The following is a 22,175-nucleotide window of genomic DNA, read 5'->3' as shown; positions in this document are numbered from 1 at the left end:
AAAGTTTAATGTATACTTACCTGGCAGGTATATATATAGCTATATTCTGTTTCCAACCTGGCAGAAATTTCAAATCTCGCGGCAAACGCTAGTAACCTATTAGTAGTTCAGGAGACCACCACCCCGTTACCGTGGCGCTAGCACCAGGAAAACCGTTCCCACTTGGGCCAGATTTTTCTCTGAACCTGTCTCCTGAGGGGAGGAGGGTGGGCATTAATTATATATACCTGCCAGGTAAGTATACATTAACTTTGTTTTAACATAAAAACTTCATTTTAATGTATGACACTTACCTGGCAGGTATACATATAGCTGATTGACACATTTGGAGGTGGGTCAAAGACAGAAACATTATTAGCCCTTAAACGCCGACTGGACGTATTTTACGTCAACATTTTTTCTCTCTCGGGTGCCGACTGGACGTATTTTACATCGACATACAAAAGTTTTTTTAAAAATTCGCGGAAAAATACTTTTAGGCCTACCAGCCAAAAACTCTTGAATCACGCGCCTTGGGGGATGTTGGGAGTTCACGGATCAAGGTGTTGTTTTGTTTACAATCGTTACGCAGGTGCGCAAGCGCGAATTTCTTTCTTGCCGCACTAAAAAGTATCTGTGACACATCTCGGAAATTATGTCGTCACTTTGACATAATTTTTGTACCATTTTAAATTAGCAGTTACATGGAGTATTATATATGAAAATGTGCACATTTTTATGAAGAATACAACAAAAAAATACTCATGATTGTAGCTTTTATCAGTTTTGAGATATTTTCATATAAATAACGATAAGTGCCAAAATTTCAACCTTCGGTCAACTTTGACTCTATCGAAATGGTCGAAAAACGCAATTGTAAGCTAAAACAAAACTAATATTTTTAGTAATATTCAATCATTTAACTTAATTTTGCAACTAATTGGAAGTCTCTAGCACAATATTTCGATTTATGGTGAATTTATGAAAAAACTTTTTCCTTACGTCCGCGCGGTAACTCTTCCGAAAAAATCATACATGCGATTGTGGTAATGTTTGCACCATTTTAAATTAGCAGTTACATAAAGTTTTATATATAAAAATGTGCGCAATTTCATGCACAATACAACTAAAAACAACCCATGGTTGTAGCTTTTATCAATTTTGAAATATTTTCATATTAAAAATGATGTGACAAATTTTCAACCTTCGGTCAACTTTGACTCTACCAAAATGGTCGAAAAACGCAATTGTAAGCTAAACCGCTTATATTCTAGTAATATTCAAGCATTTACCTTCAGTTTGCAACAAATTGGAAGTCTCTAACACAATATTTCGATTTATGGTGAATTTATGAAAAAAATAACATTTTCTTTACGTCCACGCGCGTAACTCTTCCGAAAAAAATCATACGTGCGATTGTGGGGTAATGTTTGCACCATTTTAAATTAGCCGTTACATAAAGTTTTATATATGAAAATGTGCGCAATTTCATGTAGAATACAACAAAACATAATTGAAGGTTGTAGCTTATCTCATTTTTAAAATATTTGCATATAAATCACGATAAATAGAAAAAAAAACCACGTTCGGTCAACTTTGACTCTACCGAAATGGTCGAAAAATGCAATTGTAAGCTAAAACTCTTACAGTCTAGTAATATTCAGTCATTTATCTTCATCTTGAAACAAATTCGAAGTCTCTAGCACAATATTTAGATTTATGGTGAATTTTAACAAAAATCTTTCCTTCCCTCCGCGCGCGGATTCTCCGCCACAAATCTCCGAAATGCGTACATTCCATTCTCGGAATATTTGCTCCGTTTCATATTAGGCATTTCATAGAGTTTTATATATGAAAATGTGCGCAATTTCATGTAGAATAAAACGAAAAATATTTGAAGGTTGTAGCTTTTCTTATTTCCAAAATAATTGCATATAAAAAAAAATATATATAAAACAAAAATTCGACATTCGGTCAACTTAACTAGTCAGATATGGTCGAAACTGCATTTGTAAGCTAATATTCTTACAGTATAGTATATTCAATCATTTGTCTTCATTTTGAAAGAAATTGGAAGTCTCTAGGACAATATTTAGATTTATGGTGAATTTTTTAAAAAAATATTTGTTTACGTCCGTGCGTTACGAATTCATGCATTATTTTGTGATAATATATTCTCTGTGTTGCTTTTATCGTTTTACGATGTGTTATATACAAAATGATCGCAATTTAGTGTACATTACAACGAAGAAAAGAAGTAACTTGTTACCTTTAACCGTTTTTGCGCACAGCGCGATTTGAATACAATTATATATGAAATTTCGTTTTTGCGCTATCATATATCGCATTATTTATATATGATAATGATAATTTTTTTCATTTCTGATGGTTGCATACTAAACTTCAGGCAATGACAAAAAAAGGAGCCAAAAATGAACTCTTAATCTTGAAAACTAAGCGCGCTGTGATTTTTTGAAAAAAATATTTTTTCCGCTTCCGCGCTCACTCTGAAACACTTCCGGCACACGGGAGAAATTTTTTTTTTTACCGCTTTGGCGTTTAGGTTAGAGTATAAAATATTATTAAAACTCTAGGTTCCTTACTGCTAAGGTAGCTGACTTCATAGGTCCTGCCTCTCAGTCTGCTTAAACCTTAGGAGCTCTCAACAAGGAAGTGTCTTGTATGTTACAGAAGCTAAGACTGGAACTGACAACTGGGCGTGACCAATGTGTTTGACAGAACCCTACGCCCTCTTATGCCACGGCATTCAAGCTTAGTTAATAGATCAGTACCTGAACTACACACACACACACACCATACAATCCAAACCAGACTGAAAAAAGTAAACACACTTTTCTCAGACTACCAATAAACACAACACCATCACCTGATAAAATACTAGCTTAAAAGAAGGTTATGGGGTGGTAACTCCTTAGCCCAATACTGTACCCGAGGACACGTATGGACCTAGCGTCTGACAATTATCAAAGGTTGTCTGAATCTCCCTCAGATAATGAGACGCAAATATTGAATTCGTTCTCCAAAAGGTCGATTCAATAATTTCCTTGAGGGCTAAATTCTTTTTAAAAGCCAATGAAGTCGCAACTGCCCTGACTTCATGAGCCTTCACTTTCAAGATACCGAAGGTCTGTTCTTGACACAACATGTGAGCTTCTCTAATTAACTCTCTCATAAAGAAAGCTAGAGCGTTCTTTGTCATGGATCTACTGGGGTCTTTGACTGAGCACCAAAGAGCATCAAACTCCCTCTGATCTCTCTTGTTCTTTCAATGTAGAACCTTAATGCTCTCACTGGGCAGAGAACTCTTTCTTGCTCATGTCTCACTAACTCAGATAAACCCAAGACATCAAAGGATCTTGGCCAAGGATTCGCAGGGTTCTCATTCTTGGCCAAAAAACCTTCCTGGAATGAACACACTGCATTACCATGTGTCCATCCCACTTTCTTTGAAATGGCCTGAAGCTCACTAGCTCTTTTAGCCGTTGCCAGAGCAACTAAAAAGATAGTCTTCTTAGACACATCTCTCAGAGAGGCTTTCTCTAAGGGGTCGAATTTACTTGAGGTTAGATGCCTCAAGACAACAAGGCAACATCGAGGTTCCAAGCAGGAGGTCTGCATTACGGCTGTTTCTTAGTACCAAATGACCTAATCAGATCTCTAAGGTCCAAATTATTAGAGATATCAATATCTCTGTGTCTAAACACTTGAGGTCAACATACTCTTATAGCCTTTGATTGTAGACACTGACAATCCTAAATCCTTCCTTAAGTATAGAAGGAAGTCTACGATTTGGGTCACAGAGGTACTGGATGAAGACACTTTCCTCTTCCTACACCACTTCCGGAAATTTTCCCACTTCGACTGATATACTGCGATTGTGGAGGTTCTTCTGGCCCTAGCCACTGCACTGGCCACCTCTCTAGAATATCCCCTCACTCTGACAAGACTTTCGATAGTCTGAACGCAGTCAAACCCAGAGCGAGGGTATTCTTGTGAAATCTGTCGAAGTGGGGTTGTCTGAGTAAATCTACTCTTAGAGGAAGAGTTCTTGGTGTATCTATTGTCCATTCAAGTACCTCTGTGAACCAACTTTGGGCCGGCCAAAACGGAGCTATTAAGGTCATCTTCGTTCCTTGGCTCTCCCTGAATTTCTTCATAACTTTCCCCAGTACTTTGAATGGAGGAAAAGCGTAAACATCTAGGTTTGTCCAGTCCATCAGGAAGGCGTCGACCGCCACTGCTTCCTGATCTGGAACCGGAGAGCAATAAGTTGGTAATCTTTTTGTTCTGGCTGTCGCAAAAAGATCTACTACCGGACGGCCCCTCAACTTCCACAGGCTCTGACATACCTCCAGGTGCAATGTCCACTCTGTCGGTAGAAGTTGTCCTCTTCTGCTCAACATGTCGCGTCCCACATTCTTCTCCCCTGGATGAACTGGTGAGCAGAACGATGTCTTCCTCTTCCGCCCAAAGTAGAACTTCCTTTGCCAGCATGTAGAGGGGAAAAGAATGAGTCCCTCCTTGTTTGCTGATGTATGCCAGAGCCGTGGTGTTGTCCGAGTTGATTTGCACTGTCTTGTCTCGAATCAACTCTCTGAAGTGCTTCAAGGCCAAGAAAATAGCCATCAGTTCCTTCCTGTTTATGTGCCAACTTGTTTCTTCCTCGTTCCAAAGACCCGACACCTCATGAGGGCCTAATGTCGCTCCCCAACCTGCATCCGACGCGTCGGAAAACAAGATGAGGTCTGGGCTCTTCTGTTGAAGCGACATCCCTTCTGCTAACCTGCCTACGGTTTAGCCACAAAACTTAATTCCTCCTTCACTTTGGCAGGAATTAGAAACTGGAAGGATTCCGGTTGCGATTCTTGGCCATGAATCTTTCAGGATAAACTGTAGAGGTCTCATGTGTAGTCTTCCTAGAGAAATGAACCTCTCTAGCGAAGAGAGTGTGCCCAGTACTCATCCACTCTCTTGCTGAGCATCGGTTTTTCTCTAGGAAGTCCTGCACCTTCCGAATGCATAGGGCTTGCCTTTCGGGGGACGGAAAAACCCAAAAAGTCGCTGACGATATCTGAATCCCCAAATAAACTATCTGTTGCTTGGGATTCAACTGCGACTTTCCCAGGTTTACCACAAGACCTAGGTCTTTTGCTAAGTCCAACGTTTGTTTCATGTCCTCCAGACATTGACTTCTCGATTGGGATCTTATCAACCAGTCATCCAAATAAAATGACACTCTGATCCCTCTTAGATGCAGCCATCTTGCTACATTGGACATCATCCTCGTGAACACTTGGGGGGCTGTGCAAAGGCTGAAGCACAGGGCCTTGAATTGAAAGACCCTGTTCTGAATCACGAACCTTAGATACTTCCTGCTTCCTGGATGAATCGGAATATGGAAGTATGCGTCTTGTAAGTCCAGGGTAACCATCCAGTCCCCTGACGTACCGCTGCCAGTACTGAATCGTTCGTCTCCATAGTGAATTTGGTCTTTTCACGAAAACATTCAGTTGACTTACGTCAGCACTGGTCTCCATCCTCCCGAGGACTTCGCAACCAGGAATAGCCGGTTGTAAAATCCCGGAGATTCATGATCCAGAACAGGTTCTATGGCTCCTTTCTCTAGCATGGAAGAGACTTGCTCCCACAGAGCTTTTTCTTCACTAAATCGTTGTAATTTGCCCCCAGGGCTCTCGAGATGTTGCGAGAGGAGGTTTCTTTAAGAAGGGAATTTTGTACCCTTCCCGAGCTACGTTGACGGCCCAGGGATCTGCCTTCATGTTCTGCCAAACTTCCCAAAATTCTTGAAGTCTGGCTCCTACTGCTGTCTGGAGGACTGAGTTCTTATTGCTTAGAGGTGGTTTTGGCTCCTCTTTTCGTTGGTACTCTCTTGCCTCTAAAGGCGGGTCGTGCAAATGTTCTGCCTCGAAAGGGCTGTTGAGAAGGCCTTGTTTGAGGGCTAAATTCTTTTGGAGTTTACTTCACCAACTTGGATGGTAAAAAGAAAAACTTCCTTACCGATGAAGAGAGCAAATCTTGAGTGGCCTTCTGCGAAAGAGCCAGAGCTATACCTTAATAACTCTGATGGAAAACAGGCTGGTTTGAAAGGGGAGAGAATCATTCAATGATTTCTGTGCGTTGGAAACGCCTTTAGAAGCGATGAGCACAAAAGCAACCTCTTTTCAAAAACTCCTGCTGCGAAAAAATGAAGCCAGCTCATTTGCTCCATCTCTGAGAGCTTTGTCCATGCAGGACATAATGCTCTTAGCCACTTCCATATCTTGTTCATTTTCGTCTTCTAAGGAATTCGCCAACGAAACGTCCCAATGACCAATCTAGAAAATTGAAGACTTCGAAAGTCCTAAAAATTCCCTTAAAAAGATGGTCAAACTCGGACGAAGTCCACCAGACCTTGGGCAGATTGCAACGCCTGTCTGCGCGAACTGTCCACTATTCTGGAGAAATCCCCTGAGAGGAGGCAGGTACTCCAGGCCAAGACTTTCTCCAGTAGCGTACCATTACCCCAGACTTAGATGCTAAACTTGGCTGGGGGAAAAGTGAAAGAGGATTTCCCGCTTTTTTCTTGTCCTTCAGCCAGTTATTCACTCGTTGTCGCCGCCTTCTGGCCGAAATCGACAGAGTCATCTTGAGAAAAGAGGACTTCTTAGGAGTCTTAGTCTTAGAAAAACTGAGACGGGGAGATAAAGGCGCCGTAGGCTGAAATTCCCCTTCGAAAATAGACAGCAGACGTGAAGTAAGGATCTTGTAATCCGAAGACGGTTCAACATTCTTCTCTTCAACAAAGTCCACTTCTTCTTCTGCTGAAGAAATGTCTTGCAGATCACTATCGTTGTAACGCTTTGCTGATAGATTAACGTCCTGCCGCCTGCGTCCTGTCACCAACGAAGTCTCTGCGTCCTGCCGTCTGCGTTCTACAACCACAGAAGAATCGATGTGCTGCCGCTTGCGTCCTGCGTCCATCGTAGACACGTCTGCTTCCTGCGTCCTGCATCCTGCGTCCACCAGCGGTTCCGCGTCCTGTTTCTCCTGAAACAATCTTCTTCCTGCGTCCTGGAACACTACGCGATCGCCCGTCTTCGTAGAGCCCGTGTGTCCTAATTCCTCGACACGCAAACACTGTCGTCCGTCTTCTTGGAAGACTTAACGGGAAGGCAATCGTCCTACGCCTTGCAGGTCCATTGCAAAGGGAGCATCCCATGAATCGACGAGAACTGCAAGCTTAGACTGCATTTCTCTTAAGAAATCCTTCATACTATCTTCCTGACGAACAGCCGTAGGAGGAGGAGGAAGACGAGAAGGACTAGGACGCAAAGGAGAACGATCTTGGACTCTACCCGAAGGAGAGAAAAGAGGAGAGGAAAAGCAAGAGGACTGGGGGGAGTCTCTTGACGAAATCCAGGAACGTACGGGCCGTACCGAGTCTTCTTTCGATCGCAACAATTTTCTTCCTCTTGGTTGGAACCATGTCCTCGTCCGAGGAAGACCAAAACCGGGCTGCTCCAAGCTTCACGATCTTGAGCAACGTCTATCATGAGTAGTCGATGTCCTTAACGTCCTCTTGAGGGGGCGAGACACTACCGAGTACCGATGTTCGCGCTCTGGTGTCGAACCACCAGAGGACGCACACTTCCCAGTTACGCCTTTTCTGTGGCGAACTGCAACAGCCTGGGATCTTACAACAGGACTGTACGAAGGGACGCCTGACCGTGGTAAAACCTCTCTCGCCTCCCTTCGACTGTCGACATGCCTTCTCCCTGGGTCTGGGAGCTTGACAGAGGTCTAGGTCTAGGAGCACGAGAGGAGGCTCGATCAGGACGCCCCTCCACTACACTTTCACTGACATCAAAAGCACTCACTTTATCCGTAAGGCGCTGTATTTGGTCTCCCATGGACGCAAGGGCAGCGAAAACCTTAACAATCTGTGTATCGTTCGTGCCCTCCGATACAGCAGTGGGCGCAGGAGATACCTGGGGAGAAGGAACTACCAACTCTACGTTAGAAGGAGCTGGAGAGGAAACACATTCACTCCTTTTACTAGAAGTATTCGACCTCTCACTATGAGAAACAGATCTCCTTACACGATCTTTCTTTTCAAGCCTTTTCAAAAAAAAACATATTTCAGAAATATCTTCCACTCCTTCTCTGACAAATTCTCCACACTCAACAACACCTACTCTCCCAAGTACACACAATCTCTCTGCACTTCTTGCAAATGGTATGAGGGTCGACCGAAGCCTTCGGCAACCTTACCTTACACCCCTCTTTCACACACACTCTAAACATACTACAAGTGTCAGACATCTTCCAAGAACAATCCAAAGCGAATGCCAAGCTAACGTTTCCAAGTACGATACCAAAAAATCCATGAAAAGTCAGCAACGAGAAGAAAATCCTAGCAGGGTGGGAACCACCAACAATGTTGCCGTTCGGCTGGCAGAAAAAATCTGGCCCAAGTGGGAACGGTTCCTGGCGCTAGCGCCACGGTAACGGGGTGGTGGTATCCTGAACTACTAATAGGTTACTAGCGTTTGCCGCGAGATTTGAAATTTCTGCCAGGTGGAACAGAGAATATAGCTATATATATATACCTGCCAGGTAAGTGTCATACATTAAACATTGGCTTTTGAAGAAATATGATATTGTTATGATACAATAAAGTTTTATACATACTTACCTGGCAGATATATACATAGCTATTACTCCGTCGTCCGACAGAAATTCGAATTTCGCGGCACACGCGGCAGGTAGTCAGGTGATCTACCCCCCCCCGCCGCTGGGTGGCGGGAATAGGAACCATACCCGTTTTCTAATTCATAATTTTTCTTCCAGCTGTCTCCTGAGGGAGGCTGGGAGGGCCATTTAATTGTATATATCTGCCAGGTAAGTATGTATAAAACTTTATTGTATCATAACAATATCATTTTTATACATTCAACTTACCTGTTCAGATATATACATAGCTGATTCACACCATTGGTGGAGGGTAAAAGACAGCTATTACTGAATAGACAGGTAAACAACTACGTTGTAGGTAATAAATAAATAAAACCTTGGTTCCTATGTGTTTAGACGAAGGGTCGACTTCCTAGCTATTGCTAGTAGTCTGCTTCGTCTCAAGAGCCTCAGCGAGGATGTGACCTATGGCTAAGAGTTCTTGTAGATCTGTCAATGGGGTCTTATCCACTTACTTGACAGAATCTAGTGGTCATTTGTCAATGGGGTCTTATCCACTTACATGACAATACACCAATGCCTATTGGCATAATTTAAGGAGCACAACAACCGATCCCGATCACCTGATCCTAACACGAGGGTTGTGCTTAATTTGAAAAGAGCTATCCCCAAACTCATTTCAAATAACCCCAGAAAAGAAATACACTTATGTTAAAAATTAAAAAAAAAAAATAAAAAATATTAAAAAATAAAAAACTTTTAATTTCACTAGTTAAGGATCAGTGTCGGCTCCCTATCCCAGCAACGCATCCGTGGACACGTATAACAAAGAGAGAAGGATCTCTCATCGGCCCACTTGATCTCCTTCGTGCAAAGAGAAGTCAACACAGAGTTGCATACTCCCGTTATACAGCTAATATGACTCTCACGACATATTGTTATGGAAAGAACAAGAATTGTTAAAAGCTCGCACTTCAAGCGCTTTTAATTCTTAGCTGTTTGAAGGAAACGTCAAGTTACTCAAGAAGTGCTTTAGAGATTCCACTCTTCCAAAGAAGACCAGGGCTTTCTTCGCAACAGTATCTTCTAGATGAAGCCCAGAGCCTGCTTGCGCCTAGCTGGCGCCTCGCGCCTGTTCTGGCCGCGCCCGCCCCCTGCTGGCGCCTCGCGCCTGCCTGGCGCCTCGCCCCTGGCTGGCGCCTCGCGCCTGCCTGACTGGCGCTCGCGCCTGACTGGCGCCTCGCGCCTGACTGGAGCCTCGCGCCTGACGGAGCCTCGCGCCTGCTGGCGCCTCGCGCCTCTGCTGGAGCCTCGCGCCTGCCTGCGTCTCGCGCCTGGCTGGCGCCTAGCGCCGGCTGGCGTCTCGCGCCTGGCTGGCGCCTATCGCCTGGCTGCCTCGCGCCCGCTGGCGCGCGCCTGCCTGGCGCCTGCCTGCCTGGCGTCTCGCGCCTGGCTGGTGCTTCGCTTGCCTGGCGCCTCGCGCCTGGCTGGCTCCTTGCGCCTGGCTGGCTCCTCGCGCCTGGCTGACTTCTCCCCACTTGCTGGAGATTCGAGCTTGTTAAGAGTCTCGATGAAAACTGGCGATGTCCAACTCGGACACTTTATTTGCCTGATTCATTCGCCTCTAGCGCATCTGCGCCAGATTGGAGGCCTACTCCTTCTCCTCATCAGACAATGACAGTGTTTAATTGGACTGTCTTGCTCTGGCGTCTTTAACACCTGTTTGGCATTTGGCGCCTGATTGGCGCTACATTGTCCGAAAGTCTGAACATCCACAATCGTTTATCAGGAGAAAAGGTGAAAAGGGTGGAAGAAATTCTTTCACTTTGAGCTTATGGCCTCTGCAACAAGGGGAGGTAATTTAGTCGGCTACATCCAGTAGACGATAGGAAATCTAATAGTCCGAGAGACCAGTCTTCCTCCGAGGAGGATCATACTTGATACTTCAGTTGCTAACGAGCACTCTTCCTACATGTTGAAGAGTTCTCTCGTTGTAAAATCTTCCCTATCCTTGCACGAAGGCAGGGAAAGAGCCTGGAAGTTTAAGGAGACTCTGAGCTGAAATTGGGAGGATTCCCGATTTCTAGCTCTTTAAATATATCTCTTCGAACCTTCTGGGAAGTAGTTTTGAGCCCTCATCGTATTCCAAAGACTCTGTCAGCAAACGTTTAATCTTATCTTCTTTTGTAGATAACAACGTAAATACATTGCCTGGACAACGAATCCTTTATCTGAAAGCATTGATCCAGGAATAAAAGGTTATAGTTCTTTTGCCAAACATACCATGCTGGCAGGAACCCATTGCCGAGTCTTTCTAGAATTTGATTCCAGATTCCAAGCCCAAAATCTCACTCGTCCTTTTGGTCGATTAGTACCAAGAGAGACATTGATGAGGAGCAGTTCCATCTTGTCAGAACACGGAATCTGAGGCCCAATAGGATCCCATTGTAACTATAAGATCTCCAAGTCTTGTCGTATAAGAAGGTATTGTGTAAGATCCCGAAGATCTTAATGCTAACTGCTATCTGCCAATTCCCTTTATAGAGACAGAGTATAGCCTTTTACTGCGTTCTTTGATAGCAGATATATACAAAGGTAATTCTTCCCTCTGAAAGGGAAGAAAAAACCGCTATGTGGTTCACAGAGGTATCGGAAGAGGACAGTTTCCTCATTCCCTCAAGCATGATCTGCAGTAATTATATATGTTATCCATGACTACTGTCATTTACCTTGAAACATCCTCTCATTCATGTCCACTTCTGGTCAGTCTGCACGCAGACCGACTCAGAGTGGAGAGGTTGTTAAGGTCCATTTAAAATAGATGTTGAAAGAATATTCAGACTGTCTTGGAAAGACTTCCAAAACCTGCTGTGAGAAGAACGTGACCTCTGAGAATCCAACCTCACTAAGTCTAAAATGAGGCATAACATATATCCTCTCTTTCTTTGACGCCCTTTGTCTTACATTCTTGTTTAAAGAGTTTATCTTTTTAGGGAAAAAAGACTAAATTTTATTCCCCTTTCTATAACATAAAGATGGCGTATATTGCTACCTCTCTTATATTCTTTCTTCCTGTCCTCGTGCCTGGGCAACGAGAGAATGGAAAAAATCTATCATCGTTATTCTGCAAAACAAATTATTATTATCCTATTCTCCTACTAACTGATCCAGGATCGAGGAGAATCATTCAAGATTCCTATCCTAGGACATCAGGCCGTAATGTACGGTTTAGATACTTGAAAGAGCCTCTCACCCAATACTGAGAGCTCCTACGAGTCTTTTCTAGTATCAAAACATTACAAGGTCTTCCTTGTTATATGTTTACATGGGAGTAGGATAACATACCATCCTGTTAATAACAATGAAAGAGGAGAAAGAGGAGCTGCATGGTTCAAGGGACTAGCCGAAACGTGCAATATAAAAGGGGTTGCCAAGGTCTTTCTAAACCTGCACCCAGATTAACTTATGAGTCCGATATATTTTCTATCCCTTGTCTCATAAGGTTGAGGAAAGCGAGAGACCTCTAAAGATATCAGTTCTCTTCACCATGTAAAGGTCTATAAAGCAGAAGAACCCACTTATCCTGACACGTACTACGTTCGCCTGTGCGATATCTAGAATAATTGTCAGTAGAGGGTTGATCTGGCAAAAAGAGTTTCTCCCAAAACAACTCCTCTTGCCAGGAAAGAAGTCACTCACGCGACCACTATGTTACCTGACATGAGAAGTCTGTTCTTGTTAGAGACTTCCGCAATTTCAGTTAATCCTGACAAAGGCCACGGCCGCCTGCGCGACAACTTGTGTCACTGTCAGGAAAAAACTGATCTTGTGTCAGTTATCAAAGAGGAAACTCTTGGAAAGTCTATCTCCAAATACTGAGAAATTGGAGATCCTGATATCTTGCGCCTGGCTGGCGCTTCGCGCCTGGTTGGCGCTCGCGCCTGGCTGACGCCTCGCGCCTGGTTGGCGCCTATCGCCTGGTTAAAGCCTGGCGCTCGCGCCTGGCTGACGCCTCGCGCCTAGCTGGCGCTCGCGCCTGGTTGGCGCCTATCGCCTGGTTAAAGCCTGGCTGGAGCCTTTATGGCCTATTACTCGCAACCTTGGTCAGGAAATCTCGATATCAAAATAAGAAGAGGTGCTGTAAGAATCCTATAATTCTACAGTACTTCCATAGTTGGATGTTTCTTCTCAATTTTCCTCTAATACGAGTATATCGGAAGGGGAATTATTCTTTCCTCGGTTAATTCTTCCGTATCCCCCCCACCCCCTTTTTTCCTGAACGAGAAGGACCACTCCAGTGCGAGGGACTGAGTAACTTCCCAGCTCTATGTAGGAAAGCATAATTTGCTCTAAGGTATATCTATTAACTAATTATTTCTAGTTAGAGCCAGGCGTCTGGCTGGCGCTTATGATTCCTTATGGCATGGTTTGAGGAAAAGGAAGCAGTCTACAGGAAGACTGTTCGTCTTCTTCTTGCTAAGAGATCTATGAAGAAGACTTCTCGCAGGTTCTCACAACTCTTTGCAATAAATGTTAGACATACTTAAACAGTTATTATCGTCGATCGAGGTTCTCACGGACTCGCAAATTCTTGTATTGCTTTTATTTAATAACTCGCTCAAACGAGAAATATTTTGGATGGTGCTCTAGGCTTATTGCACCAAGCTGGCGCAATTTGCGCCAGGGTGGCGCAACTTGCGCCAGGGTGGCGCAACCCGCGCCAGGCCGGCGCAACCCGCGCCAGGGTGGCGCATCTGCGCCAGGCTGGCGCCTCCTACTAATTATCTTTATGTTATGTGCCAGAACATCTGTGTCTTTATGGTACCCGACATCCTTTCATATGTTAATTCCGTTCTTATTATGAAAAACTTTTATATACGCAGTATAATCCATTCAGGGAAACCATTTCCCACTAAAGAATGTTTCCCACAACCGACTCATACAACTCTGCGCAATATCCGATTCTAAATACGGTTGTGTTCTTTTTCGAAAGACTTAACCATACTGTAGTCTTGAAGTGAATCTCTATTACATCTCTCTTCTCACTAAGTATGTATTCTAATAAGCCATGCTTTCGTAAGTATGAGTGCATTAAATAATATCATGTTCTGCTGCATTAGAATCCTTTAATCATGTTACCTAGGTAAACAGCATTGAAAGGTTGTAATATCCTTCTTATTGAAAGATTCCTAACAAAAGGCAGACACTATATTATTTATGATAGCTTCAGTATTCCCTCAATCCGAGGCTAAGACCACAATTGTAGGGAAGAGATACGTAGTTATCCCATTCCGCAGGAGAGAGCTGTAAACGACCTCTCACGACTGAGAACAAGATGGTACTGCGACTGCGTTGGTTGGTCTTCAAAGCGAAAGCAGTCTGGCCTTCCCTTTCCAGAGTTGCCAGTTACTCCATCAAATAAAGGAATCTTATAAATTATTATCGAACTTCAGGAAGTTTTTATATAAGCATAATTAAGCTAACGAGACTTCGACAAGTCTAGAAACTAAATAGGTGTCGTCTAAACAATTCTTTTAAACCTATTCCTTCCTAGGAAAGTCCTAGAAGGGTACTGGTAATTCATGGAAACCTCTTCTAACACGAAGAAAAATGTTCTATCCTACTCTCAATCCACCAATAAAGATATGCTTCTCCGATCACTTCTCTAAGACACGATAGCATCATATAACTCATACTCTAGCTTAATAGAATCCTCAATAATACTGTTACATTAAGGTAAACCGTATTAATTTAGGAAATTTTGTAAGGATTTCACTTGACCATTATAGCATAAATTTCGGTATGTGTCTATGCCTTGCCATACCGTAGTCCTAAAGCGATTTGTCCTAAGCATGGTAGGAGCTAGAAGCTTAAAAGTCATACATATATGCATTATCACTCAACGAGATCCATATAATTCATTCGATTGACAAACAATCTAAATCGTTCTCATCATAATAGATTTATATCTAAATATGCACCGATGGGGAATCTTATGTTAAAATAACAATTTCATACCCCCATTGGATAGCGCTCTCGTCTAGTTGCGAAAAAAAAAATGTTCGAACAATGACTGTATCACAAATGTTATCGAATGATCTCTAATATTAGAAGGCGCTAAATCGTCGCCTGATTCCGAAAGGTGGATCGATTAATGTCATTCTAATTTTGAATAATTCTACCAGAAGGCATTATACGAGGATCTTTGCCAATTTCATTCATTTCAAGTTCTTCTATCCATCGAGGAATCGTACGCATAAAAAAGGGAGAAACACTGTTTTAGGATGCCTTTCCAATGGCTATCCCTGGCAGTCTGGGACGCTCTACAGAACCTGCCGAGGGGACGCCTGACCGGTGGGGATTCTCTGAAACCTCCTTACGGTTTTCGACATTCCTTCTCCTCTGGGCTTGTGAGCTTGGAAGAGGTCTAGACCTGAGAGCGAGACAGAGCCGATCAGACGCACCCTCCATTGTAATGGGGGAACACTATATTCACTTCTTACGTTCTAAGAGTTCGCATTCGAACTACTATATCCAAAGTCTACAATCTGCGAATATGATATTGTAGATTCTGCGGAGTAAGAAGGTGATGAGGATGCAACAACTACTAGTACTGTTACTACTATAATTGCTCGTTAACACAAGAGCTAATAAAGGTTCTAAAGGATAGTTACTTTTCTGACTTCCCCTACTAGGAAGAAAGATATACATTTCCTCAATCAAACTCTAACACTTATTTGTATTAATGAATAAATATAAGTAATTCCCTTTCATGAAAGTATACGTAATTCACTTTCGTGAAAGTGGACGAGTGTCTACCGAAAACTTCGGTAGTTACACGTCACTAATCTTCTAAATTTTCGAAGTTAATTTTATCAAAAAAAAAAAAAATTCTAAAAGTTAACAAAAACGTATGCCGAACCAAAGATCCATTACTTCCCTGTAAAAGTTAGCCCAGACGATCGATGGCGATGAAACACGAAAATCCATCAGGAGGAACTGCAAACGTTGTTTACATTCCAGCGACAGAAAAATTATGAATTAAAAACGGGTATGGTTCCTATTCCCGCCACCCAGCGGCGGGGGGTAGATCACCTGACCTACCTGCCGCGTGTGCCGCGAAATTCGAATTTCTGTCGGACGACGGAGTAATAGCTATGTATATATCTGACAGGTAAGTTGAATGTATAAAAATGCCATTTAGCAACTGGCAAGACCCTTTACATCTAACATCATCAAACATTTATATCTAACATCTGCCAGATGTGAGGTGACATCATACAAACTGACTGACCATGCCTTACATGAAAAGTAGTCCCTATCATCCAGAAATGAAAGGTAGTAGACATTATCAATACTTGAAAGGTCATTGATATAGTACATGTACACTGACTGAACATGCCATACATGAAAGGCAAGAAAGAGGGTAACCAGACAAAAAAAAGAGATGCATTTTTAAATTTTTTACACTGTGTAGTTGGGCGTCATGAGGCTGATTGCGTGGTGTCTGACCAACTTTCACCGTGTACGAGCAGGCGTTGCCAGATCTCATAGGTTCCTTGCATTACAATCTCAGATTGTTTTAACCGGTTCCAGCTGGCACTAAGTTTCCATAAAAAATATAAATTTCTAAAAGAAATTTTACTTTCTCAATACTTACCTCTCTATATGATAGATGGAATTCCTGTACAGGTGGGAGGATGGTAAGAGTGCAAAAACTAAAAAATTGATTGGATTGTTGTTTGACCTGTCTATTGACCCATCCTCTCGGGTGATTATTTTATTTTTCTTGTCAACATGAGTGGGGAGGTTAGGGAGGTGATATATATTAGAAAGGTAAGTATTTGAAAAATATACTTTATTATGAACATTACTATATTATGTTTTTGAATGAATCTTACCTTTCTATTATGATAGCTGATTCATACATTGAAGAAAACGAGTTGTGAAAGAGGTGCAAGGACAAATATATAATTATAAACCCCCAGCAAACAATAAAATTCCACCAGGAATAAGCTGCTTCTTACCTACTGATTATAATCCATCTGATGGTAATGTTGCCAGGAGAGGGCTAATTCATTAGGGTATATGGACCCTGGAAAGATGCTGGAGGCTCCCTGCAAGGGCCTTGTGCCTAGGCCACCAGAGCAAAGACAGTACTACTGTAAATGAATGAAGGCTCTTACCTATCTCAAAATAGGCATCTTCATGATCCCCCCCAAAAAATTTCTAGGTAAACAGGAAAGCCTAGAGTCTAATTACCCTAATCGTTCAGAATATGAGTTCCCGTTGTAACAAGGGGCAAAAATACTTTGCAATATTTATACTGAATATCTACATCTTGCAAATAGTGCAAGGCAAATATGTAGTTACATCTCCACTGGGCTACACTGACAACAGTCAAGACTGGAAATTGAAGGTAAGTTGCCACTGCTCTCACTTTGAGAAACTTACCTTCAAGAATGTTGTGAAAGAGGTGTCTAGATTAGTGTGTGCTTCCTAACACAGGTTCTCAAACAGAGGTGCCATGGCATATTTTGCCATAGGTTGATTTAGTTTAGAACACTGTCTAAGGTCCCTAGTCCTTTGCCCCTAGAGACTGTGCTGTGATTGGACACAAGGAGGATCTTACCCATCTGGCACTAAGGAAGACTAAGGAGAGGATGATCCTACGGGCAAGGTCAAGCCCACATTGCAAGAGAAGGCCTGGGTTGACTGAATTTACGGGTTTAAATGGAGGCCATACTTACTAAATAGCTACATTAATGCATTTAGAAAACATAAAGTCGGACCAGCCAAGCGGTTTAATTGGAAAATTTTGGGAAGGATTTTTAGGAGGGAATCTAGGATTTATGGAACCGAAACCAAAGTGGATTCTTTAATAGTTACGAATGTTAGCCGAGAGATCCAAACCATAACTGCGTTTATACAGATGCAAACATGAAGCAATAATCCTTAACCCCTACTGGACGGCTAAACAGGTAAACTTTGAGGTTGGCCAATTTACGAAAAAAACACATCAATGGAAAGAGGAGATATGCAATGGATAAGGTGATAGAAAAAAACATTCGAAAAATTTTCCTTACCTTCCACGAGAAGTTGAAAATGGCTACTTACAACCCCTTGTGGGACCTCTTTTACAAAACAATTGTAATTCTACCAACTTATATACAGCAGTACCTTGAGATACGAAATTAATCCGTTCCGAGGCGCCCTTTGTATCATGAAGTTTTCATATCTTGGACCACATTTCACATGTAAAATGGCTAATCCATTCCAAGCCCTCCAGAAACACCCCAGTAAATTATATTTCCAGGCCTAAAACACATGTTCTAGGGTTACGACGCCGAGCCGACGGAAGAAATATGACTCCAAAAAAGCAAAATACTGTACATACTTGAGTAATAATCAACTGCATGTAATGTTCAACCCCATTTTTACTGCATATATTTGGACTTTAGCATATGTCCCTTAGCAATAAGCCTAGCCTATGTTAGCGGTTGCTACTGTAGCCTAGTCTATGATTCTGACATCTAAACCTAAAACGCTAAAAGCTTAGAATATGCCAATAAAATGTATAAATAATCAGTATGTACTCATTTCAAATAATTATTAATTAATCATTAACTATAATACACAAACAAACAAAAAAAAACCTTCCAATCGATTGTTTACATTCAGCTCTTACCCGTCTTACGAGTATCGAATGAACGCCAAGCAATCATTTTTCCTAGCACACAGTAAGCCATAAATTTTCATTAGTATCTCTCTTCAACTAATGAAACTACCAAACAGTATAATAACCATTCATTTCTATTCTTTATTCTATCTTTACCTAATGGAGATAGCGAGTTACTGACAGCTATAATGAAACATACGTATACGTAACGTAACAATAAAACAGAAGAAGAAGAATTCTAAAAAATACGTATTTGTTGGCAGTCTGATTTATTTTATATTTTATGATATCTAATTCACCATTTTTTTATTAAATGTATTGCATGTACTCATTTCAAATAATTATTAAGTAACCATTACCTATAATAAACAAACAAAAAAATGCTTCCAAACTTCTGTTTACATCCAGCACTTACGAGTATCGAACGATAGCCAAGCAATCACTTTGCACAGTAAGCCATAAATTTTCATTATCTCTCTTCAACTACTGAAACTACCAAACAGTATAATAACCGTTCATTTCTATTCTTTATTCTATCTTTACCTAATGTTTTTTTTTATTAAATGTATTGTATGAATAAGTTTTTCAATTTACAGCATCCTTTTACCAATAGAATACTTAAAGCACAAGGGGTAGATGCTGACCAATAGGAGAGCAGGACCTTATGGGGTGACTAGCATCAGGAACCAATGGGAGAGCGGGAGAATGGTGGCGAGTTTACTTAGTTGGCGGCGTGGGAGTTTTAAAATTGTTCTCGGCGGTCCGGGCGAATCTCGGGACATTACAGCAACAACCTTTCGTATCTTGAAAACTTTTCGTATGTAGAGCTGTAAAATTTTTCGTATTTGCTTTCGTATCTCGAGTTTTTCGTAAGTTGAGCCTTTCGTATCTCGAGGTACCACTGTATGTTTTTTCTAATAAATAATCATATTTTATTTTGTAAAATTATAATCACAGCTCACACAATATCAAAACAGATAAGAATTAAATTAGTACAAAATTCTTAGCTTATTTGTTAAAAAACATTTATGTAAATTTACCGACAACGAAGATTCAGTAGTTTTTATTTTCACGTTCTTACTAATATTTCTTTAACACTTTTCTTTGCAAAATTACATTTATAACCATTGTAAAAGATAAGAACTAAAACCAACAGCAGCCATTTGGTATATTTATGAGCAAATGTACAAAAAGACATCATATGAGACAGAGGCTTTCAAATTCTGCCATCCGATAATTTAAATTTTGCTAGCTGCCCTATTCAATGCGTGCATAATTCACCAGTTTCTTCCAGACTCCCTACTCTTAGTTCACTTGATACCATTAATCAAAAACAAGCTAAAGGATGCAGCTGACCCTGGCAACTATTGGCCAATTGCAATCACAACGATCACATCGAAGATACTAGAGTCTGTTCTTCTAGTGAGACTTCTCCCTTTTCTACACACCACTGACAACCAGTTCGAGTTTAAAGCAACCACTCAACCGACACCTGCATCTACATACTGGTTAAAGAATTGCTGAACTACTACCTATCATCAGCCTCTCCTGTTTTCCTTTGTTTTGTAGATGTGGAGAAAACATTTGACAGAGTAAACTACCTGAAGCTGCTTAAAAGGGGCACACCCCTATATCTAATTGGCATTTTACATTGCTGGTTCTCCACATAGCAATTCTGTGTCAAATGGGGTAACGTATTATCGTACACCTTCGGCTCCCTGACAGGCTTCGGCAAAGGGGGATTCTCTCTCCATACCTGTTTAATACGTATACAGATGCCTTGAATGTCAAACTTAACTCACTCCCAATCAGATGCACTGTTAATGAAACAACTACAAAACAACCTCTGTTACACTGATGATATGGTTCTGATTTCCCATCAGTGCAAGGTCTCCAACGACTCATCAACACTTATCGCCAATATGCAGAGAATTTGATATAATGTACAACATTCATAATTTCACTCTTGATGGTCAGATATATGATGTTGCCATTCACTGGTCACTCTCTCTCTCTCTTATTGGCTGTAGGTATATATTTTTAATGGTAAAATGTTTAAGATGACTTTGAAATGATATAATAATATAACCTCAAAGATTAATACAGTAATAGGTTTAGTATTTTAGGTATATTTGAAGTAGGATGTTATTAAAGGTATATATTTGGTATCTGAACTTTCAAGATAGGCAGTTATAAGCATTTTTAATGGTGGTTCTAACTATTCGCGGGTTTTAACATTTCACGGGGTGTCTGGTACACATCCCCCGCGAATACGGGGGGAACACTGTATTTATATTTTATTTTAAGCCAGCCAATGTTTTTTTATATGTATGAGCTCTTTGTTTGACCATTTGCTAGGCGGGAGCTAGCAATTTAGCGTGGCCGAGCTTCTGAGTCCTAGGGGTTGTAATTAATAATATATTTAATATGTTCGTTGTGACCTTTTTGGGCCTTTGTTCAAAGTGCCTTTGAGAAACTGGCTGCGACTAGTAACGAGGGGTATTAACGAAGTGTGCATTCATATGTGCGTGTGCGCCTCTTTCCTTTGATAATGGCGTCTTTAGCCAAGTCTATGGGAAGACTTGCACAGAGATCCGAAGGAGAAAAGGCAGAGCCACGATGGCAGATGCCAAAGAGTTTTTGTTTATCAGTGAGTGAGAATCCTGGTTGGCAATGGGTGAGTGTACCTTTACTTTAGCCAAAGGGGATGGCTTGTTATACATTGTAAGAATGTTTAATCTTTAACTTTGTCTTTAAACTTATGTGTGCTAACGAGTGTGTTTCTCGTATCTTTGAAACAGACAATTCTGGCGAGGAAATTGAGTGGTCTGGCAAAGGGGGGACCCGAGAGTCCTGTATGGGAGAATAGACAATTGGTGTGACAAATTACTGTTTTAGACATTTTAATGTTAGGGGGTTAACTGAGTTAAGTTAGTCAGTGAGACTTGGATTATTATCTTTCCATTGTTAAATAAATAGTTATTTTTCATATAACTATGACTCTCATTTTGATTACCTGTTAGAATGGAGAGAAAGAGGTAGAGGAGAGAGAGAGAGAGAGAGAGAGAGAGAGAGAGAGAGAGAGAGAGAGAGAGAGAGAGAGAGAGAGATTGTGTATCGGTTTGCCTGACACTCGGGGTTCCACGTTTACCAAATAAAAACGAGATTAATATCCCGTTAACATATATATATATATATATATATATATATATATATATATATATATATATATATATATATATATATATGTGTGTGTGTGTGTGTGTGTGTGTGTGTGTGTGTGTGTGTGTATTTCTAGAATATAGATATAGATAGGCATAGATACACACAAACATGAGCACTGAGTACTCTCTATTTATGGAAGCAAAGGTGCATATTTCTGCTGGAATAAATTTTATTTAGCTACTGGGAAACTCACCTTCTTTCTCTTCATCCATGTCCTTGGGTCCCACATCATCACCATCAGGCTGCAAGTGTTCATACAAACGGTCTACAAGCTCATTTTTCAAGCCTGGAAAATGTGAAATATGTAATCAGAAAAATCTGTAATTTTGACGAAATAAACAACATGGTAAAAATGACATTTTTATGAAAAAATAAAGCTTTAATTATACTTACCTAGTAATTTAATAATAGCTAAGAGTTTCACTCGCCTGCAGTTAAATCCCAAAATTCACGAATTTCACTAATTTTCTATTTGTTTTGGTTAGGTAACAGTGCCCCGCCCCCTTTCGGGGCAAGATGAGAGAGGAACAACAGGGCAAAAGAGCTCAGTTTGTTTATGCTCATCAACAGAAATTCA

At 41.3% G+C, this 22,175-nt stretch overlaps 1 protein-coding gene across 1 annotated transcript in view; it reads right to left on the bottom strand.

Annotated features, from left to right (window-relative positions):
- LOC135218267 (splicing factor 3B subunit 2-like) overlaps positions 1-21,885 on the bottom strand; it is a 170,621-nt gene extending 148,736 nt beyond the window's left edge. Inside the window, 1 exon segment of the mRNA XM_064254442.1 lies at positions 21,792-21,885. Within this exon segment, the coding sequence (XP_064110512.1) occupies positions 21,792-21,810 (19 nt within the window). The 5' untranslated portion in view covers positions 21,811-21,885.
- Positions 21,886-22,175: the final 290 nt, after the last annotated feature.

The sequence above is a fragment of the Macrobrachium nipponense genome, chromosome 9 (genome assembly GCF_015104395.2).
Source record: "Macrobrachium nipponense isolate FS-2020 chromosome 9, ASM1510439v2, whole genome shotgun sequence".
NCBI lineage: Eukaryota > Metazoa > Arthropoda > Malacostraca > Decapoda > Palaemonidae > Macrobrachium > Macrobrachium nipponense.
This window is presented reverse-complemented; position numbering and strand designations above follow the sequence as displayed.